This window comes from Budorcas taxicolor, chromosome 11, assembly GCF_023091745.1.
Source record: "Budorcas taxicolor isolate Tak-1 chromosome 11, Takin1.1, whole genome shotgun sequence".
Lineage (NCBI taxonomy): Eukaryota > Metazoa > Chordata > Mammalia > Artiodactyla > Bovidae > Budorcas > Budorcas taxicolor.
In genome coordinates this window covers 103796565-103811342 of record NC_068920.1, presented here as the reverse complement: position 1 = coordinate 103811342, position 14778 = coordinate 103796565, and the positions used below count along the sequence as shown (strand labels likewise).

General features: G+C 49.6%; 1 protein-coding gene across 1 annotated transcript in view; it reads left to right on the top strand.

The window, feature by feature from the left end:
- Positions 1-14778, top strand: part of SH3RF3 (SH3 domain containing ring finger 3) — a 160410-nt gene that overhangs the window by 112959 nt on the left and 32673 nt on the right. Inside the window, exons 6-7 of the mRNA XM_052648940.1 lie at positions 9211-9381; positions 10865-11118. Of these exons, the coding sequence (XP_052504900.1) occupies positions 9211-9381; positions 10865-11118 (425 nt within the window). The remainder of the gene's footprint in view (positions 1-9210; positions 9382-10864; positions 11119-14778) is intronic.

The window sequence follows — 14778 nt, the reverse complement described above, 5'->3', positions numbered from 1 at the left end:
TCTCTCCCTGCTATTCTCTGGAACTCTGTATTCAGTTGGGTCAGTCAGTCAGTCAGTTCAGTCGCTCAGTTGTGTCCGACTCTTTGAGACCCCATGGACTGCAACACACCAGGCCTCCCTGTCCATTACCAACTCCTGGAGTTTACTCATACTCATGTCCATTGAGTCAGTGATGCCATCCAACCAGCTCATCCTCTGTCATCCCTTTGTTCTCTCACCTTCAATCTTTCCCAGCATTAGGGTCTTTTCTAATGAGTCAGCTCTTCGCATCAGGTGGCCAGAGTATTGGAGTTTCCGCTTCATCAGTCCTTCCAATGAACATTCAGGACTGATTTCCTTTAGGATGGACTGGTTTGATCTCCTTGCAGTCCAAGTGGCTCTCAAGAGTCTTCTCCAACACTGCAGTTCAAAATCATCAATTCTTCGGCACTCAGCTTTCTTTATAGTCCAACTCTCACATCCATACATGATTATTATAAAAACCTTAGATAGCCTTGACTAGACGGACCTTTGTTGGTAAAGTAATATCTCTGCTTTTTAATACGCTCTCTAGATTGGTCATAATTTTTCTTCCAAGGAGTAAGTGTCTTTTTATTTCATGGCTGCAAACACCATCTGCAGTGATTTGGGAGCCCCCCAAAATAAAGTCTGCCACTGTTTTCACTCCCATCTATTTCCCATGAAGTGATGGGACCAGAAGCCATGATTTTTGCTTTCTGAATGTTGAGCTTTAAGCCAACTTTTTCACTCTCCTCTTTCACTTTCATCAAGAGGCTCTTTAGTTCTTCTTCACTTTCTGCCATAAGGGTGGTGTCATCTGCATATCTGAGGTTATTGATATTTCTCCCGGCAATCTTGATTCTAGCTTGTACTATATCCAGCCGAGAGTTTCTCATGATGTACTCTGCATAGAAGTTAAATAAGCAGGGTGACAATACACAGCCTTGACATACTCTTTTTCCTATTTGGAACCAGTCTGTTGTTCCATGTCCAGTTCTAACTGTTGCTTCCTGACCTGCATACAGATTTCTCAAGAGGCAGGTCAGGTGGTCTGGTATTCCCATCTCTTGCAGAATTTTCCACAGTTTCTTGTGATCCACACAGTCAAAGGCTTTGGCATAGTCAATAAAGCAGAAATAGATGTTTTTCTGGAACTCTCTTGCTTATTAGATGATCCAGCAGATGTTGGCAATTGGATCTCTGGTTCCTCTGCCTTTTCTAAAACCAGCTTGAACATCAGGGAGTTCACGGTTCATGTATTGGTGAAGCCTGGCTTGGAGAATTTTGAGCATTACTTTACTAGCGTTTGAGATGAGTGCAATTGTGCGGTATTTTGAGCATTCTTTGGCATTGCCTTTCATTGGGATTGGAATGAAAACTGACCTTTTCCAGTCCTGTGTCCACTGCTGAGTTTTCCAAATTTCCTGGCATACTGAGTGCAACACTTTCAGACATCATCCTTTAAGATTTGAAATAGTTCAACTGGAATTCCATCACCTCCACTAACTTTGTTCGTAGTGATGCTTCCTAAGGCCCACTTGACTTCACATTCCAGGATGTCTGGCTCTAGGTGAGTAATCACACCATCGTGATTATCTGGGTCATGAAGATCTTTTTTGTACTGTTCTCCTGTGTATTCTTGCCACCTCTTCTTGATATCTTCTGCTTCTGTTAGGTCCATACCATTTCTGTATTTTATTGAGCCCATCTTTGCATGAAATGTTCCCTTGGTCTCTCTAATTTTCTTGAAGAGATCTCTGGTCTTTCCCATTCTATTGTTTCCCTCTATTTCTTTGTACTGATCACTGAGGAAGGCTTTCTTAATCTCTCCTTGCTATTCTTTGGAACTCTGCATTCGAATGGGTATATTTTTCCTTTTCTCTTTTGCTATTTGCTTCTCTTTTTTCCACAGCTATTTGTAAGGCCTCCCCAGGCAGCCTTTTTTTTTTCTTGCATTTCTTTTTCTTGGGGATGGTCTTGCTCCCTGTCTCCTGTACAATGTCACGAACCTCCATCCGTAGTTCATCAGGCACTCTGTCTATCAGATATTAGTCAGGTATATCTTTCCCTTTATCCTTTCTTTGCCTTTTACTTCTCTTCTTTCCTCAGCTATTTGTAAAGCCTCTGTAGATGATCACTTCGCCTTCTTGCATTTCTTTTTCTTTGGAATGGTTTAGATCACTGCCTCCTGTACAATGTACAATGTTATTGTACAGGACAAGCATGAACCTCCATCCATAGTTCTTCAGGCACACTGTCTACCAGATCTAATCCCTTGATTAGATCATAGTTCGTCAGCCCCACTGAATAGTCATAAGGGATTTGATTTAGGTCATGCCTGAATGACCTTCAATTTAAGCCTGACTTTTGCAGTGAGGAGCTAATAATCTGAGCCAACTCTAGGTCTTGATTTTGCTGACTGTATAGAGTTTCTCCATCTTCAGCCCTAAAGAATATAATCAGTCTGATTGCGGTATTGACCACGTGGTGATGTCTGTGTGTAGAGTCGTCTCTTGTGTTATTGGAAGAGGGTGTTTGCTATGACCAGTGTGTTCTCTTGATGTTAGCTGTGGGCTTATCATATATAGCTCTTACTATGTTAGTTCAGTATCCACTTTGTTGAGAGCTTTTATCGTAAGTAGATATTGAATTTTGTCAAACATTTTTTCCAATATTTACTGAGATGATATATGGTTTTTATTCTTCAGTTTGTTAATATAGAGTATCTATCACACTGATTTGCAGATGTTAAGCCATTCTTGCATCCCTGGAATAAGTCCACTTGGTCACAACGTGTGAACGTTTTAGTATATTTTTGAATTTGATTTGCTAACATTTTTAAAGATCTTTGCACCTATGTTTGTCACAAACAACCTGCAATTTGATATTAAATCTTTGAATATTTTGTGGAATTCGTCAGTGAAGCCCTACCTCAGGAAACACGAAAAATTTCAAATAATTGAATCTTACACCTAAAGAACTAGAAAAAAGAAGGAAAAACAAAACTGAGTGTTAATAGAAGGAAGGAAATAATAAATATCAGAGCAGAAATAAATGAAATAGAGAGTATGAAAACAACAGAAATGATCAGTGAAACTAAGATTATTTCTTTGAGATTTTTTTTTCCTTGGGAGAATTTTGATCACTAACTTTGTCTGCTAACTTGTAATCAGTCAGTTCAGATTTTCTCTTTCTTCAGTCTTGGAACATATATTTCTAGAAATCTTTTCATTTCTTCCAGGTTGTTGGCATATGATTGTTCTCAGTGGTCTTTATGATCCTTTATATTTCTGTGGTGTCAGTTATAACTCCTTTTTTCCTTTCTGATGTTATTGTTTGGACCAGTTCTCTTTTTTTCTTGATAAGCCTAGCTAGAAGTTGGAAAATTTACCTTTTCAAAGAACCGACTCTTAATTTCACTGATCATTTCTGTTGTTTTCTGTTGATCTGTTGATCATTTCTGTTTAGGTGTACGGTTTGATTATTTGAGATTTTTCATTTCCTGAAGTAGGCTCCTATCACTATAAACTTCCCTCTTAGAACTGCTTTTGCAGTGATCCATAGATTTTGGATCATTGTGGTTCCATTTCCATTTGTTTCTAGGTATTTCTAAAATTTCTTCTTTGATATTTCTTTTCAGTGGCCCATTCATGTTCTTTAATTTTGATTTTTTTTTATTTTCTCCAAGTTTTCTTTTGATTGATTTCTGGTTTCCCACAATTGTGATCAAGAAGATGCTTGATATGATTTCCGTCTTTGTAAGTTCATGGAGGACTGTTTGTAAACTGGTGTGATTTATCCTGGAGAACCTTCTGTGTGTGCTTGAGAAGAATATGCATCCTGCTGCTTTTGGATGAACTGTTCTGTATGTGTCCGTCAGGTCCACTGGGTCCATTCTTGTGGGTTTGGTGTGAGCATCGTGATGACCATTACTGTTAACTCTTTAATGGATAGATTGCTTATCTCTATTTTGTTTAGTTCTTTCTCTGAGGCTTTATCTTTTCTTTCAGTTGCAACATACACTTCTGTCTCCTCATTTTGCCTGATTCTCTATGTTTGTGTCTGTGTTAGTAAATCAGCTGTGTCCCCATGTCTTAAAGGAGTGGCCTTGTTTAGGAGACATCCTGTGGGGCCTAGAGGCACCAGCCTACCTGGACACCAGAGCCAGGCACTCAAGGGTCCCCTCTGTGGGCGGTGTGTTCCGCCCTGTTGTAGGGGGCTGTAGTTACTGCTTAGGCACACTGGTGTTTGGGCCCAGCCACAGCAGCTGCTGGACAGTGGTGGGCAGAGTTCTCACTCAGCCAGGGTGAGACTTCACCTAGGTGCAGAGGTGGGTGGGCTTCATCAGGGTACGCCCACTGATGCTGACGGGTTAGATTTTGTTGTTCAGTCACTCAGTTGCATCCAACTCTTCGCAGCCTAACAGAACTGCAACACACCATGCTTCCCTGTCCTTCACTGTCTCCCAGAGTTTGCTCAAACTCATGTCCATTGAGTCGGTGATTCTATCCAACTGTCTCATCCTCTGTCATCCCCTTCTCCTCCTGCCTTCAGTCTTTCCCAACATGAGGGTCTTTTCTAATGAGTCAGCCCTTTGCATTAGGTAGTCAAAGTATTGGAGCTTCAGCATCAGTCCTTGCAATGAATATTCAGGGTTGATTTCCTTTAGGATTGACTGGTTTAATCTCCTTGCAGTCCAAGGAGATTCAAGTCTTACAGTCCAAGATTCTCAAGAGTCTTCTCCAACACCACAGTTCAAAAGCATCAATTCTTCGGCACCCGGCTTTCTCTATAGTCCAACTCTCACATCCATACATGGCTACTGGAAAAACCATAGCTTTGACTAGATGGACGTTTGTTGGCAAAGTAATATCTCTGCTTTTTAATATACCGTCTAGGTTTGTCATAGCTTTTCTTCCAAGAAGCAAGTGTCTTTTAATTTCATGGCTGAAGTCACCATCCACAATGATTTTGGAGTCCAAGAAAATAGTCTGTCACTGTTTCTATTGTTTCCCCATCTATTTGCCATAAAGTGACAGGACCGGATGCCATGATCTTCGTTTTTTGAATGTTGAATTTTAAGCCAGCTTTTTCCACTCTCCTCTTTCACCTTCAAGAGACTTTTTAGTTCCTGTTCACTTCCTGCCATAAGGGTGGTGCCATCTGCATATCTGAGGCTATTGATATTTTTGCCAGTATGAAAAGGCAAAAAGATATGACAAGTTAGATGGAACATTCCAAAATTGTACCCACTGGGTGACATAAGCAAGGTAGCCTGCAATTTCTGAAATGGCTCCGGCTAGTGAGTCAGTGCCCAGGGATCATCATCATCCCCCTGGCTCCTGACCCTTGGCAGATGCTGCCACATTACTCAGTGGCCTGTGCACTATTCAGTTTGGTATTTTTATGCTGATTTCTGGGTTGAATGAGTTTGCATACAGGCCCATGAGAGCACGTTTTCCATTCCAGGTGCTTTTATAGTTTTCCTGGTATTTTCTGTTGGTTTTCAAAGCCAGGTATTTGGGGGGCTGGTCTCTCCTGAGCAGGATCAAGGGGTTGGGTCCCTTCTGACTGGACTGTGGTGGCTGGGGAGGGGTTTCCTGGAGAGTCCGTCTCTCTGTTTCCTGTGCTTTCTATTGTCCTCCTGGCCTTAGTGGTGGAGGCTCTGTCCATCCAGTGTTCAGGTCCCTCTCTGAGGAGGTGGTCCCATAATGTGGTTGTGGGTTTGCTGTGTTCCTTGGAAAAGACAAGTTCAGGAGTGTCCTGTGCCACTATCTGAAACCCTTTCCTCAGCCGATCCTGCTGATCTAAGGTCAGCAAGCAGGCACATGTTTTGCTGGCCTGAGTCCATGAGGCACTGGCACCTAGAGGAGCAGGAGCAGGCTCTTTGCAGGAGGATGGGAGAGAATCTCACTTATTTCAGAAGAAATGAGCAAGCTGTCATATGGAAGCAGAAGGGTGTGAAGTTAATGAAGGCGCTAAAATTCTTTAATCACTGCTTGATTAGAGTCTATAGACAATTAGCAGCAAGTGAAGATCTTCCATAGAAAAGAGCAGTTATGCGGTGAGCGGCGGCTGTTCCCAGCAGGCTGCTCATGGAACACAGCTGCAAGTAGAGGCTGGGCGGCCACAGCTGTCGCGTGTCCAGACTGCATGCTGTCCAGCCAAGGGCGCCAGGAAAGGGGCTGACGTGCCCCTAGACTCACTCCCCCAGGGCTGCATCAGCCTGGAGGAGGGGACGCCTCTTCCAATGGGCAGGAGAGCCCCCTGCCGGCCACCCGGCTGTGGGGAGAGCGTTGTGAACCAGACCTCCCACTCTTGCCTGAACCAAGTACCTTCAGTACCAGCCTTGTGAGTGAATCCAACAAGACAAATGAATCCCAGGCCAGTTCTGGAGCAGCCGGCGCTGTGTCCTCTATGGAGGCATGTGCAGAGCTGAAGTCCTTTGGAAGGAGTAGAAAGGGAGCGGAGGAGGATGGAGGGGAGGCAGAGGGGAGCGGCAGGTGGAGTGTTGGGAATCCTGAGGGCGCTATCTGGTTCTCCCCGCCCTGGGCTCTGTGGGCATCGGCCTGCAGCTCCAAGGCCCAGCCGAGGGCACCCTCCAGGCTGGCGGGCACAGCCAAGCGGGTGGGGACAGAAGAGGTACAGACGATGCACCCTTCCCTGTGGCCACACTCAGACCAGGCCTGAGTGACCAGTGCACTACAGGGATCACAGAACTGCAGACATCAGGCTGGGAGCCGCCAGCCCCTCCGGAGCATCCCCGGCCTGCGCACGAGCCGCAGGCAGACAAGCAGCCCCACATGCAGGAAAAACGCTGGCAAGGCAATCTGGGTTCCCCTGAGGCATCAAAGGGAACAGGCTGGGGGCAGGGGTGTGCCAGGTGAAGTCAGATTGGTTGACACTTCACCCCCCAGCAGTGCACACAGAAAGACTGAACTTGAACTGTTGAGACCAGAGAACAGATTGCTCCTCGGAGAATGAATGCACAATAAAGATGAAGACGGCAGGCCTCAGGGCCCCCTGCTCTGGGCCTCACTCCAGCTTCCCACGGGGCCTACGAGGCCCTGGGGCCAAGAACAACTACTTGCCTCCAACTCGCTCCATAAACAGAGACACTCCATCTTTTTGAACCTCAGTTTGCTCAGCTGTGAAATGAGTAAGTAGCCCAGCCTCAGAGCTCCTGTGGGGCTCCAGCGAGACCATAACAGACTCCAGCTTCCCACCCTGCCTGGACTCCAGACATCTGAGGGGGGTGGGCTCTGCACGCTGTCCCACAGGTGACGGCAGTGCCTCCTAAACAGAGTTCTGACTGATGATGGAGGAGGGTGCCCCGTCCCTTGGAGTGAAGGGGTCCTTGGAAGCAAGCCTATCTCCCTGCATGGTTAGCGCCTGAGGGCGCCAAGATCACTGGATGTCTAGTAAATGAATGAACAGCTGAAACCGGAAGGAAACATCACCTCCCACTGCTATGACTCTAGAGGAGGCAGGACACAGGATAAATCCAGATATGCCTGCAATCCTGCTCACGACTTGGCTCAGCAGAGCCCATGGTCCCAGAGGCGAGAGTGAGGCGGGGAGGTGCCCCCACCCAATGGGGGCCCGTAGTTGGTCCATGTTTGGGGAGTCGGGTGGTGGTTTCAGCCAAGTTCACTTCTGTTGCCTGTTTTCTGACTTTATTACCTCATTAGGAACCACAGTGTGTTTCTCTAAAGTACAAGTGGGATTTTGAAAGAAGACTGTTTCGATTTAAAGGCTTAATCAGGGTGCCTTAAGGCCCACAGTCTGAAAATAACTCATTCTCACTGTGATGGGAAGATCCTGAGAGATGAAAACAAACCTTGTTCCCTGAATGGCTCAGGGATTCCAGGATTTTGAGTGAGATCATCACCTCATCCCCAGAGATCACTCTGTCATCTGAAGGCCCCTCCCTGGATCACAGACAGACACACACACATACACACAGCTCGCTGGGTCTTTGCTGCAGTTGCTAACACATGTCTTACTTTTAGAATCTGGGTTGGCTCCACTGTGGAAGTAGGTGCCAGTGGGTGCTGTGCTGGGTGTGGGGGAGGCTTGCTGGGTGTGTGGGGGGACTATGCCATGTGGCAGGGGGGCTGCCCTGGCTACTGGGACCTCTGAGCCTCTCGCTCGCTGCCCGAGGTCCTACTCTCTCCAGCAGGGACAGTACTTCTCCCTCGGATGGCCCTCTGTCCACAGCTTCATGCTCCACTGGGCAGGTGGACGGTGCAGGTAGCCCCTGAAGTCACCCAATCCCGGAGGCTAGGAGGCAAAGAAGGAGGCTCCTGGGGCCCAGCAGGGGCAGTGTGCCCACCAGGCCTGTCCTGAAGGGAGGCCCAGGAGATGATACTTCTTTAGAAATGCATCTTGGGACTTCCCTGGCAGTCTAGCAGTTAAGACTCCATGCTGCTGTTGCAGGGAGCACATGTTCGATCCCTGGTCAGGGAACTAAGGTCCTACATGCCACATGGTTACAGCCAAAAAAAATTGTTTTAATGCATCTCGTTTCTTTGTTGGAGTGAAGCCCCCACCACTTTTATTGCCCAAATCTTGCAAACAGGGTATTTGCCTGAAATCATTCTATCTGTTAGGTCAAATCACCCCTTCCACAAACCCCCAAAGTAGCAAAGCACTTATCAGAGGTTCTGAGGGTGGCACCAGGGTCTCAGGACATTTCAAAGAGTCCTGGCAAGTGAGGAGCACAGTGTCTAAGCCTTCAGCTAGGGCTCACACCACCAAACTGTTAGAAAATCTTGAAAGTAGAATTTCAGTTAGTCACTGATCTTAAAAGTAGAATTTCAGTTAGTCACCTATCTAAGGAGTCCCTAATTGGGCTGGTTTTTCTTTAAAAGGGCCTCCAAATCTCCAGTTTGCATGGTTGGGTGAGTGGGCAGGTGGAACTAAACAAGGAAACCCACCCAAAGCTGCGTAGTTCTCCCTAAAGCCTTCTCTTGCCCAGAGCATCAGGTATTAATCAGAGAAAAGAGAACAAAATGGGCTCAGAGCCGGCCCCCCATCTGGTCCTGGCAGGGCCTCTCTGAGTTCAGCCTGCAGGTTGGCGAAGGGTGTGGAGCCCATGGCTTCAGGGGTCTTTCCCCAGGGGCTCCTCCTGGCCCCTGACTGCCCACCAAGTGTTCGAGGGCACCCTTTTGTCCGCGGCACCACTCACCACCTGCATCTTGCCCACAGGTACCTGGCGCTCTACGCCTACAAGCCCCAGAAGAGTGACGAGCTGGAGCTGCGCAAGGGCGACACGTACCGCGTCCTGGAGAAGTGCCGGGATGGCTGGTTCAAGGGCACGGCCCTGCGCACCGGACTCTCGGGCGTGTTCCCTGGCAACTACGTGACACCGGTCTCCAGGTGAGGCCCTCGCTACCCGCCTCCTGTGGCTGCAGTCGTGCGGAGACCAGGGACCGTGCCCTGCCTGCCTTCCTGCTGCCCGCTATCCTGGGGAGAAGGTGGCCGGGAGGAGCTGGAGCACCATGCAGGGGCGCGTCACAGGGCCAGATCTCATGGGCACAGGTGCATGCATGTACGTGTGCACACGTATGGTACAGTGGGTGTGTGTGCAAAAAGCACACGCCATTCACACATGTGAAGGAAAGATTCCATGTTCCCAAAAGTTAACCATTATTATTGAGTGGAGCGTTATAAGTAATTAAGTTTTTTCTTTCCTTGTCATTTCCTGTATTTTATGAATTTACTGTTACATTATTTTTATAAACTGGCAAAAGCAAGTTTAATAGTTAGCTCGAGGTGACCCAGGGTTGTCAGATGTTTTCATGGAGAGGGGCGTCCCCTGCAGGTTTGATTTAGGGTTGGCCTTGCTCCGGGGAGCCCGGGATGCCTCAGCCCTGTGTTCACAGCACAGAACCTGCAGAGACCTGCTGCAGACCACCCCCCCACCCCACCCCCTCTTCTCTCCACCCCACCAGCTTCTGCTCTCTTGGCAATAAGACTCCAAGCAAAGTAAACACCCAGAACTGCACTGACACGGCCTGACTTGTACCTTCACAGCAGCAGGCCCGGGAGCCACATCCCCCATGCCCTCCTGGAAAGGCCCACCTTGTGAGCCCCGTGGCCCTGTGGCCCTGTGCAGGAAGGCCCTTCTCCCCACAGCTGCTCAGCAGAGGCTCTGCCTGCTCCCACCATGGGTGGCTCCCCGAGCCTCACAGCTGAGATCCAGTGGAGACAGATGGAGAGTTTTCCTGGCTCTTGGACAAATGGAAGGCATGTGATCCTGACAGTGGATCCCAGGAGCTCCCCAGCTCAGCCCCACACAGTTGGTGCTGGTGCATGGTTCAGGCTGGCCCGTGCAGGGGAGGAGTCACCAGGGCCTGTCTCAGAGTCCTGTACTCCACGGTGTGTCCTGGACTCTCCACATCACTTTCTCTAGAAAGTCTAGGGTAAAACCGCAAACATGAGGCTTGTCTGTGCCCTTTCCTGGACTCCCAGGAGTCCGTCATCCAGAAGGAGCCGGGCCCCTGCCTCCTGTTGCCTGCCAGATGTGCCAAGCCCGTTCCTTCTGCCTCTGTTTGGGGACACACAGCTGTTTGTTAGACTAAATCAAGGCAGTGACTCTGGAACAAAATATTTGATTAGCATCACTTCCCTGTTTCCTATGGCTCTTTCACTGGTTGTCACATACGCACGTGGGAGACCGTGTGGTTGTCAGGGGCTCTGCTGTTCAGCCGGGCCTCTGGGCACCACATGCCCAGGTCATCTTGGGGCTGCTATAGGACTTGTCCTGGATGGCGTGGCCTCCAGCTCTCAGAGCCAAGGGGTTGAGTGGTTCTTTATCAGTCTGTGCCCTCCCCTGACTTCATTCTGTTCAATTCCTCAGGATTCCTGTAGGAGGGGCTGGGCCACCCCGGAATAATGCAGTCGGAGGGTCTCCCCTGGCCAAAGGGATGGCCACAACCATGCACCCAGGCGGTGGGAGTCTGAGCAGCCCGGCCACGGCCTTGAGGCCAGCCCTTCCCCTCACCACAGCCCAGGTCCCGGCCCAGCACCAGGCCGCCTCTCCCCCACTGGGCAGTTGTCTGAGGCACACCGTCCAGCCAGCAGCCAGCCAGGCCCGGAGCGCCGGCCCCACTGGTATGTAGCAGCCTCCTGGGGACCTCACTCTGGTGGAAAATTTGAGGAAGGTGATCTCAGGGACACACGAGCATCCTTTGGCCCAGGTCTTGAGCGGTCCGTGGAGGGGTGCCCTGTAATCATGAACTTATGCTAGTCCTGGGGAACATGTTGACATATCTTCATAGCCTGTCCTGTAGCTGGAATAGATTAGAAAATTCACAGATGTTTATACACTTCATGCAGCAAGAGGACTGGCTGGACCAGTGAGGTTACCTTGGCACCTTTGGGTGGATCTGTGAGCCACTGTGGGTCACCTGCATCTACATGCCAGGCACCAAGCGGTCTCCTGATGAGGCAGCCCCGCCCCCCCCCCTCCCCCCCCGCCACCCCTGCTGCCCAGGACAGAGCTGGTAATGAGACCAATCCACAGAGGTGCTTCCTGATATGCTCTGAGGCTGAAGAGTCATGGCCATTGCTCCTCATGCAGCTTCATCAGTAGAAGACCGACCGGAAGTCAGGACAGTCTAGGTGGCGGCTCCCTGTGTAGCATGAGACGAGAGGAAGTGTGGCGAGATTCCTGAAGGTGTGAACAGGGTAAACGCATCTTGCTTGGAAGCTTGGCAGTCAGCTAAGAAGAACTGCTAAGCTTGACTCACGTGGTCCTCCTGGGAGCCAGGCCAGTAACTTTCCGACGCATAAGCCAGTAACATTGTCACTGCGTGGTGAAAGGGACCCAGGATGGGAGGATGTGCTTCTGAGTTTCATTTAAATGATTCAGAATTCCTTTCCACTCCCACCCCATTCTCAAAAATAATCTCTTTCTCAGAATGTCTTTTTTTTTTCCCCAAATTATTTATTTATTTCATTTTGGGCTTCCCTGGGGGCTCAGTGGTAAAGAATCCACCTGCCAGTGCACGAGAGAGGGTTTATTCCCTCAGTCAGGAAGACTCCCTGGAGAAGGAAATGGCAACCCACTCCAGTATTCTTGTCTGGGAAATCCCGCGGACAGAGGAGCCTGGCAGGCTACAGTCCATGGGGTTGCAAAAGAGTTGGACATGACTTAGCAACTAAACAGCAACAACAATTTATTTATTTTTGACTGTGCTGGGTGTTCATTACTGTGCACCGGCTTTCTCTAGTTGCAGAGAGTGGAGGCAATTCTTTATTGTGGTGCTCGGGCTTCTCACTGTGGTGGCTTCTCTTATTGTGGAGCTCTAGAGTGCCCCAGCTTCAGTAGTTGTGGCACATAGGCTCAGTAGTTGCAGCTCACGGGCCCTAGAGCACAAGCTCAGTCGGTGCGGTACACGGGCTTAGTTACATGTAGAATCTTCCTGGAGCAGAGATCAAACCTGTGTCCCCTGCATTGGAAGGTGGATTCTTATCCACTGAGCCACCAGGAAAGTCCCCGACAGCAGCCCCACCCTGGTGTCCAGCCTCGTGCTGGGTGTTCTCATTCAGTCACAGTGGGCTCTGTACCAAGGAAGCCCTGTGGGTGGGCTTGGCCCTGCCTTGGTGTAGGTTTGCTAAGACTCACTTTGTAAATGTGGGAGATGATGAAGGACAGGGAAGTCTGGTGTGCCGCAGTCCCTGGGGTCATGAAGAGTTGGACATGACTTAGCAACTGAACAACAAGAGTCCTTCATATATGTTTCTTTTTTCCCTTCAATTAGTGAAAAGTGAGGTCTGTTTTTCACCTGGCCAGTAGGGCCCTGGAGAAGAGCTAGTTGTCTCTGCCCTGGAAGAATCTGCAGCGATATTACTTGTGGCCGACCTCTCGGCCCAGCCATTACCTTCCAGCCGGCCATGGCTCAGGGCAGCTGATGGTGCTCATTGTAGCCTTCAGCTGTGGATGAAGCTCCTGAGGCCTAGAGATCGCATGCCCAGGGAGTGCCCGTCCGCTGCTGCACAGCTGGGGAGACGTGCACTGAGGTGCTGGTCTCCTGGGCCTGGAGCTCCCAGGCAGGGCCTCCTGCTTGTGACCCCCTCATCCATTCCCCAGCCTGCTCTGTGCTCCATGATGCTCAGAGCCATGGCAGGCCTGCCTCTCATGGAGTGTACATCCATCCCAGCCACCCAGCTTTGCACCAAGTGCCCTACGAGGGCCTGTCCACACTCCACCATATCAGGAACCCACCAGTTCAAGGAGGAATATGATCTGCCCATCTCATTTATGGAATGGAATAACAGCAGAATCAAAGAAATCGGCAAGCCAGAGCAGAACAACACTCTCTGTCCTCAATCACCATGGTAACCAGCATGGGTAACAGGCATGCTCTTCCATCTGTTTAATTCACGTGTGGGAGAGTGAGGCACAGGATGGTTTAATGGCATGCTGAGTGCGTTCCAGCCCAGGGCTCGTCCCCAACTCATGTGCCGCAGCCAGGATACAGGATGCCCCCATCATTGCAGTAATTAGGTATCTGGAGTCCCCACAGCATTTTCCACTTCCTCCTGTGTCTGGAGAGCAAGAACACACTGCTGACAGTGTGCACAGGCAGAGGATCACTCACTGCAGTGACTGCCCCATCTCAGCAAACCCCAGCTCCGGCACCTGGGAGATCCTTGTTAGTGTCCTCAGACCAAACCACAGTCATGGACAAACGCCTGGTTGCCTTGGCCATGGTGCCCAGAGGGCAAGGGCCCCACATAAGCCATTCATTTATTAGCAAAATGCACTAGGAGAGAGCTGGGTGCACGAGGGCTCTGCTGGGGTCTGGACCCATTTCTATCCCCCACCTTAGAGAGGAAGATGAGGAGACCCAGGTTACAGTGGAGTTTGAAAAGCACTGGGTGGAGGCTTGGGGGGTGTGAAGGTATAGGGAACAGGAGGGGTGCCTCCCTCAGACCAAGGAGGAAGGAGGGGGCGACTGTGGAGGGGCCTGTGGACCACCTCCAGGAGGATGTGATGCTGTCTTGGTTCCTAAAGGACAGACAGGAAGTACCTGAGTGGACCAAACAGATGGGAAATTCTGGCCGTGAAGGCATGGAGATGAGCAGGACCACAGTTTGTGCTTGGAGTGATTATGACTGTTTTAGTGTGACTGAGACAGAGGTGGGAAGGAGGAGCAGTGTTGGTGACAGTTTCTCTGCAGAGGCAAGGTGGACGTTAGGTCTAAAGCTCAGAGCAGAGCGTGCAATGTGGAGCACGAGGGAGGCTCTGAGCCCCAGAGAGCAGGCGTGTTGGCGGCTGTGAGCCCTGTGACAAAGCTGAGGGAAGCAGATCAGGCTGTTTCTCTTCCATTGGGTCAAGGAACCTCAATTTTTATCCTGTGGGCAGCAGGGCTCCTAAGAGGATTTAAAATAATAGATATAACCAGATTTTTATATGTAAAGGATAAAGCTAGGTTTCTGCTCATGGCCAAGATAAAGCAAGGAGGTCAGGATTTACCCTCCCACCAGAAACAACTGGAAAAAACAAGGAATATATAAACCAGTGGTTGTGAGACACTGGATACTAGAAGACCAGGGATGGTGATCCATGAGAGATGAGAACACAGAGGAAGGTCCCAGCTCACCTCCTGGGGAGAAGGCCAGGTGTCAGCACAGGGACAGCACGGGGCCAGTCCAGAAGGCTCCCTGGGTGAGGGTATGGTGATGAGGGTCCGGATGACCGAGCCCCAGAGAGTGCAATGTCCCTGGCTCAGAACACTGAGAACTGATGAGCAGGCATGTGAGGGA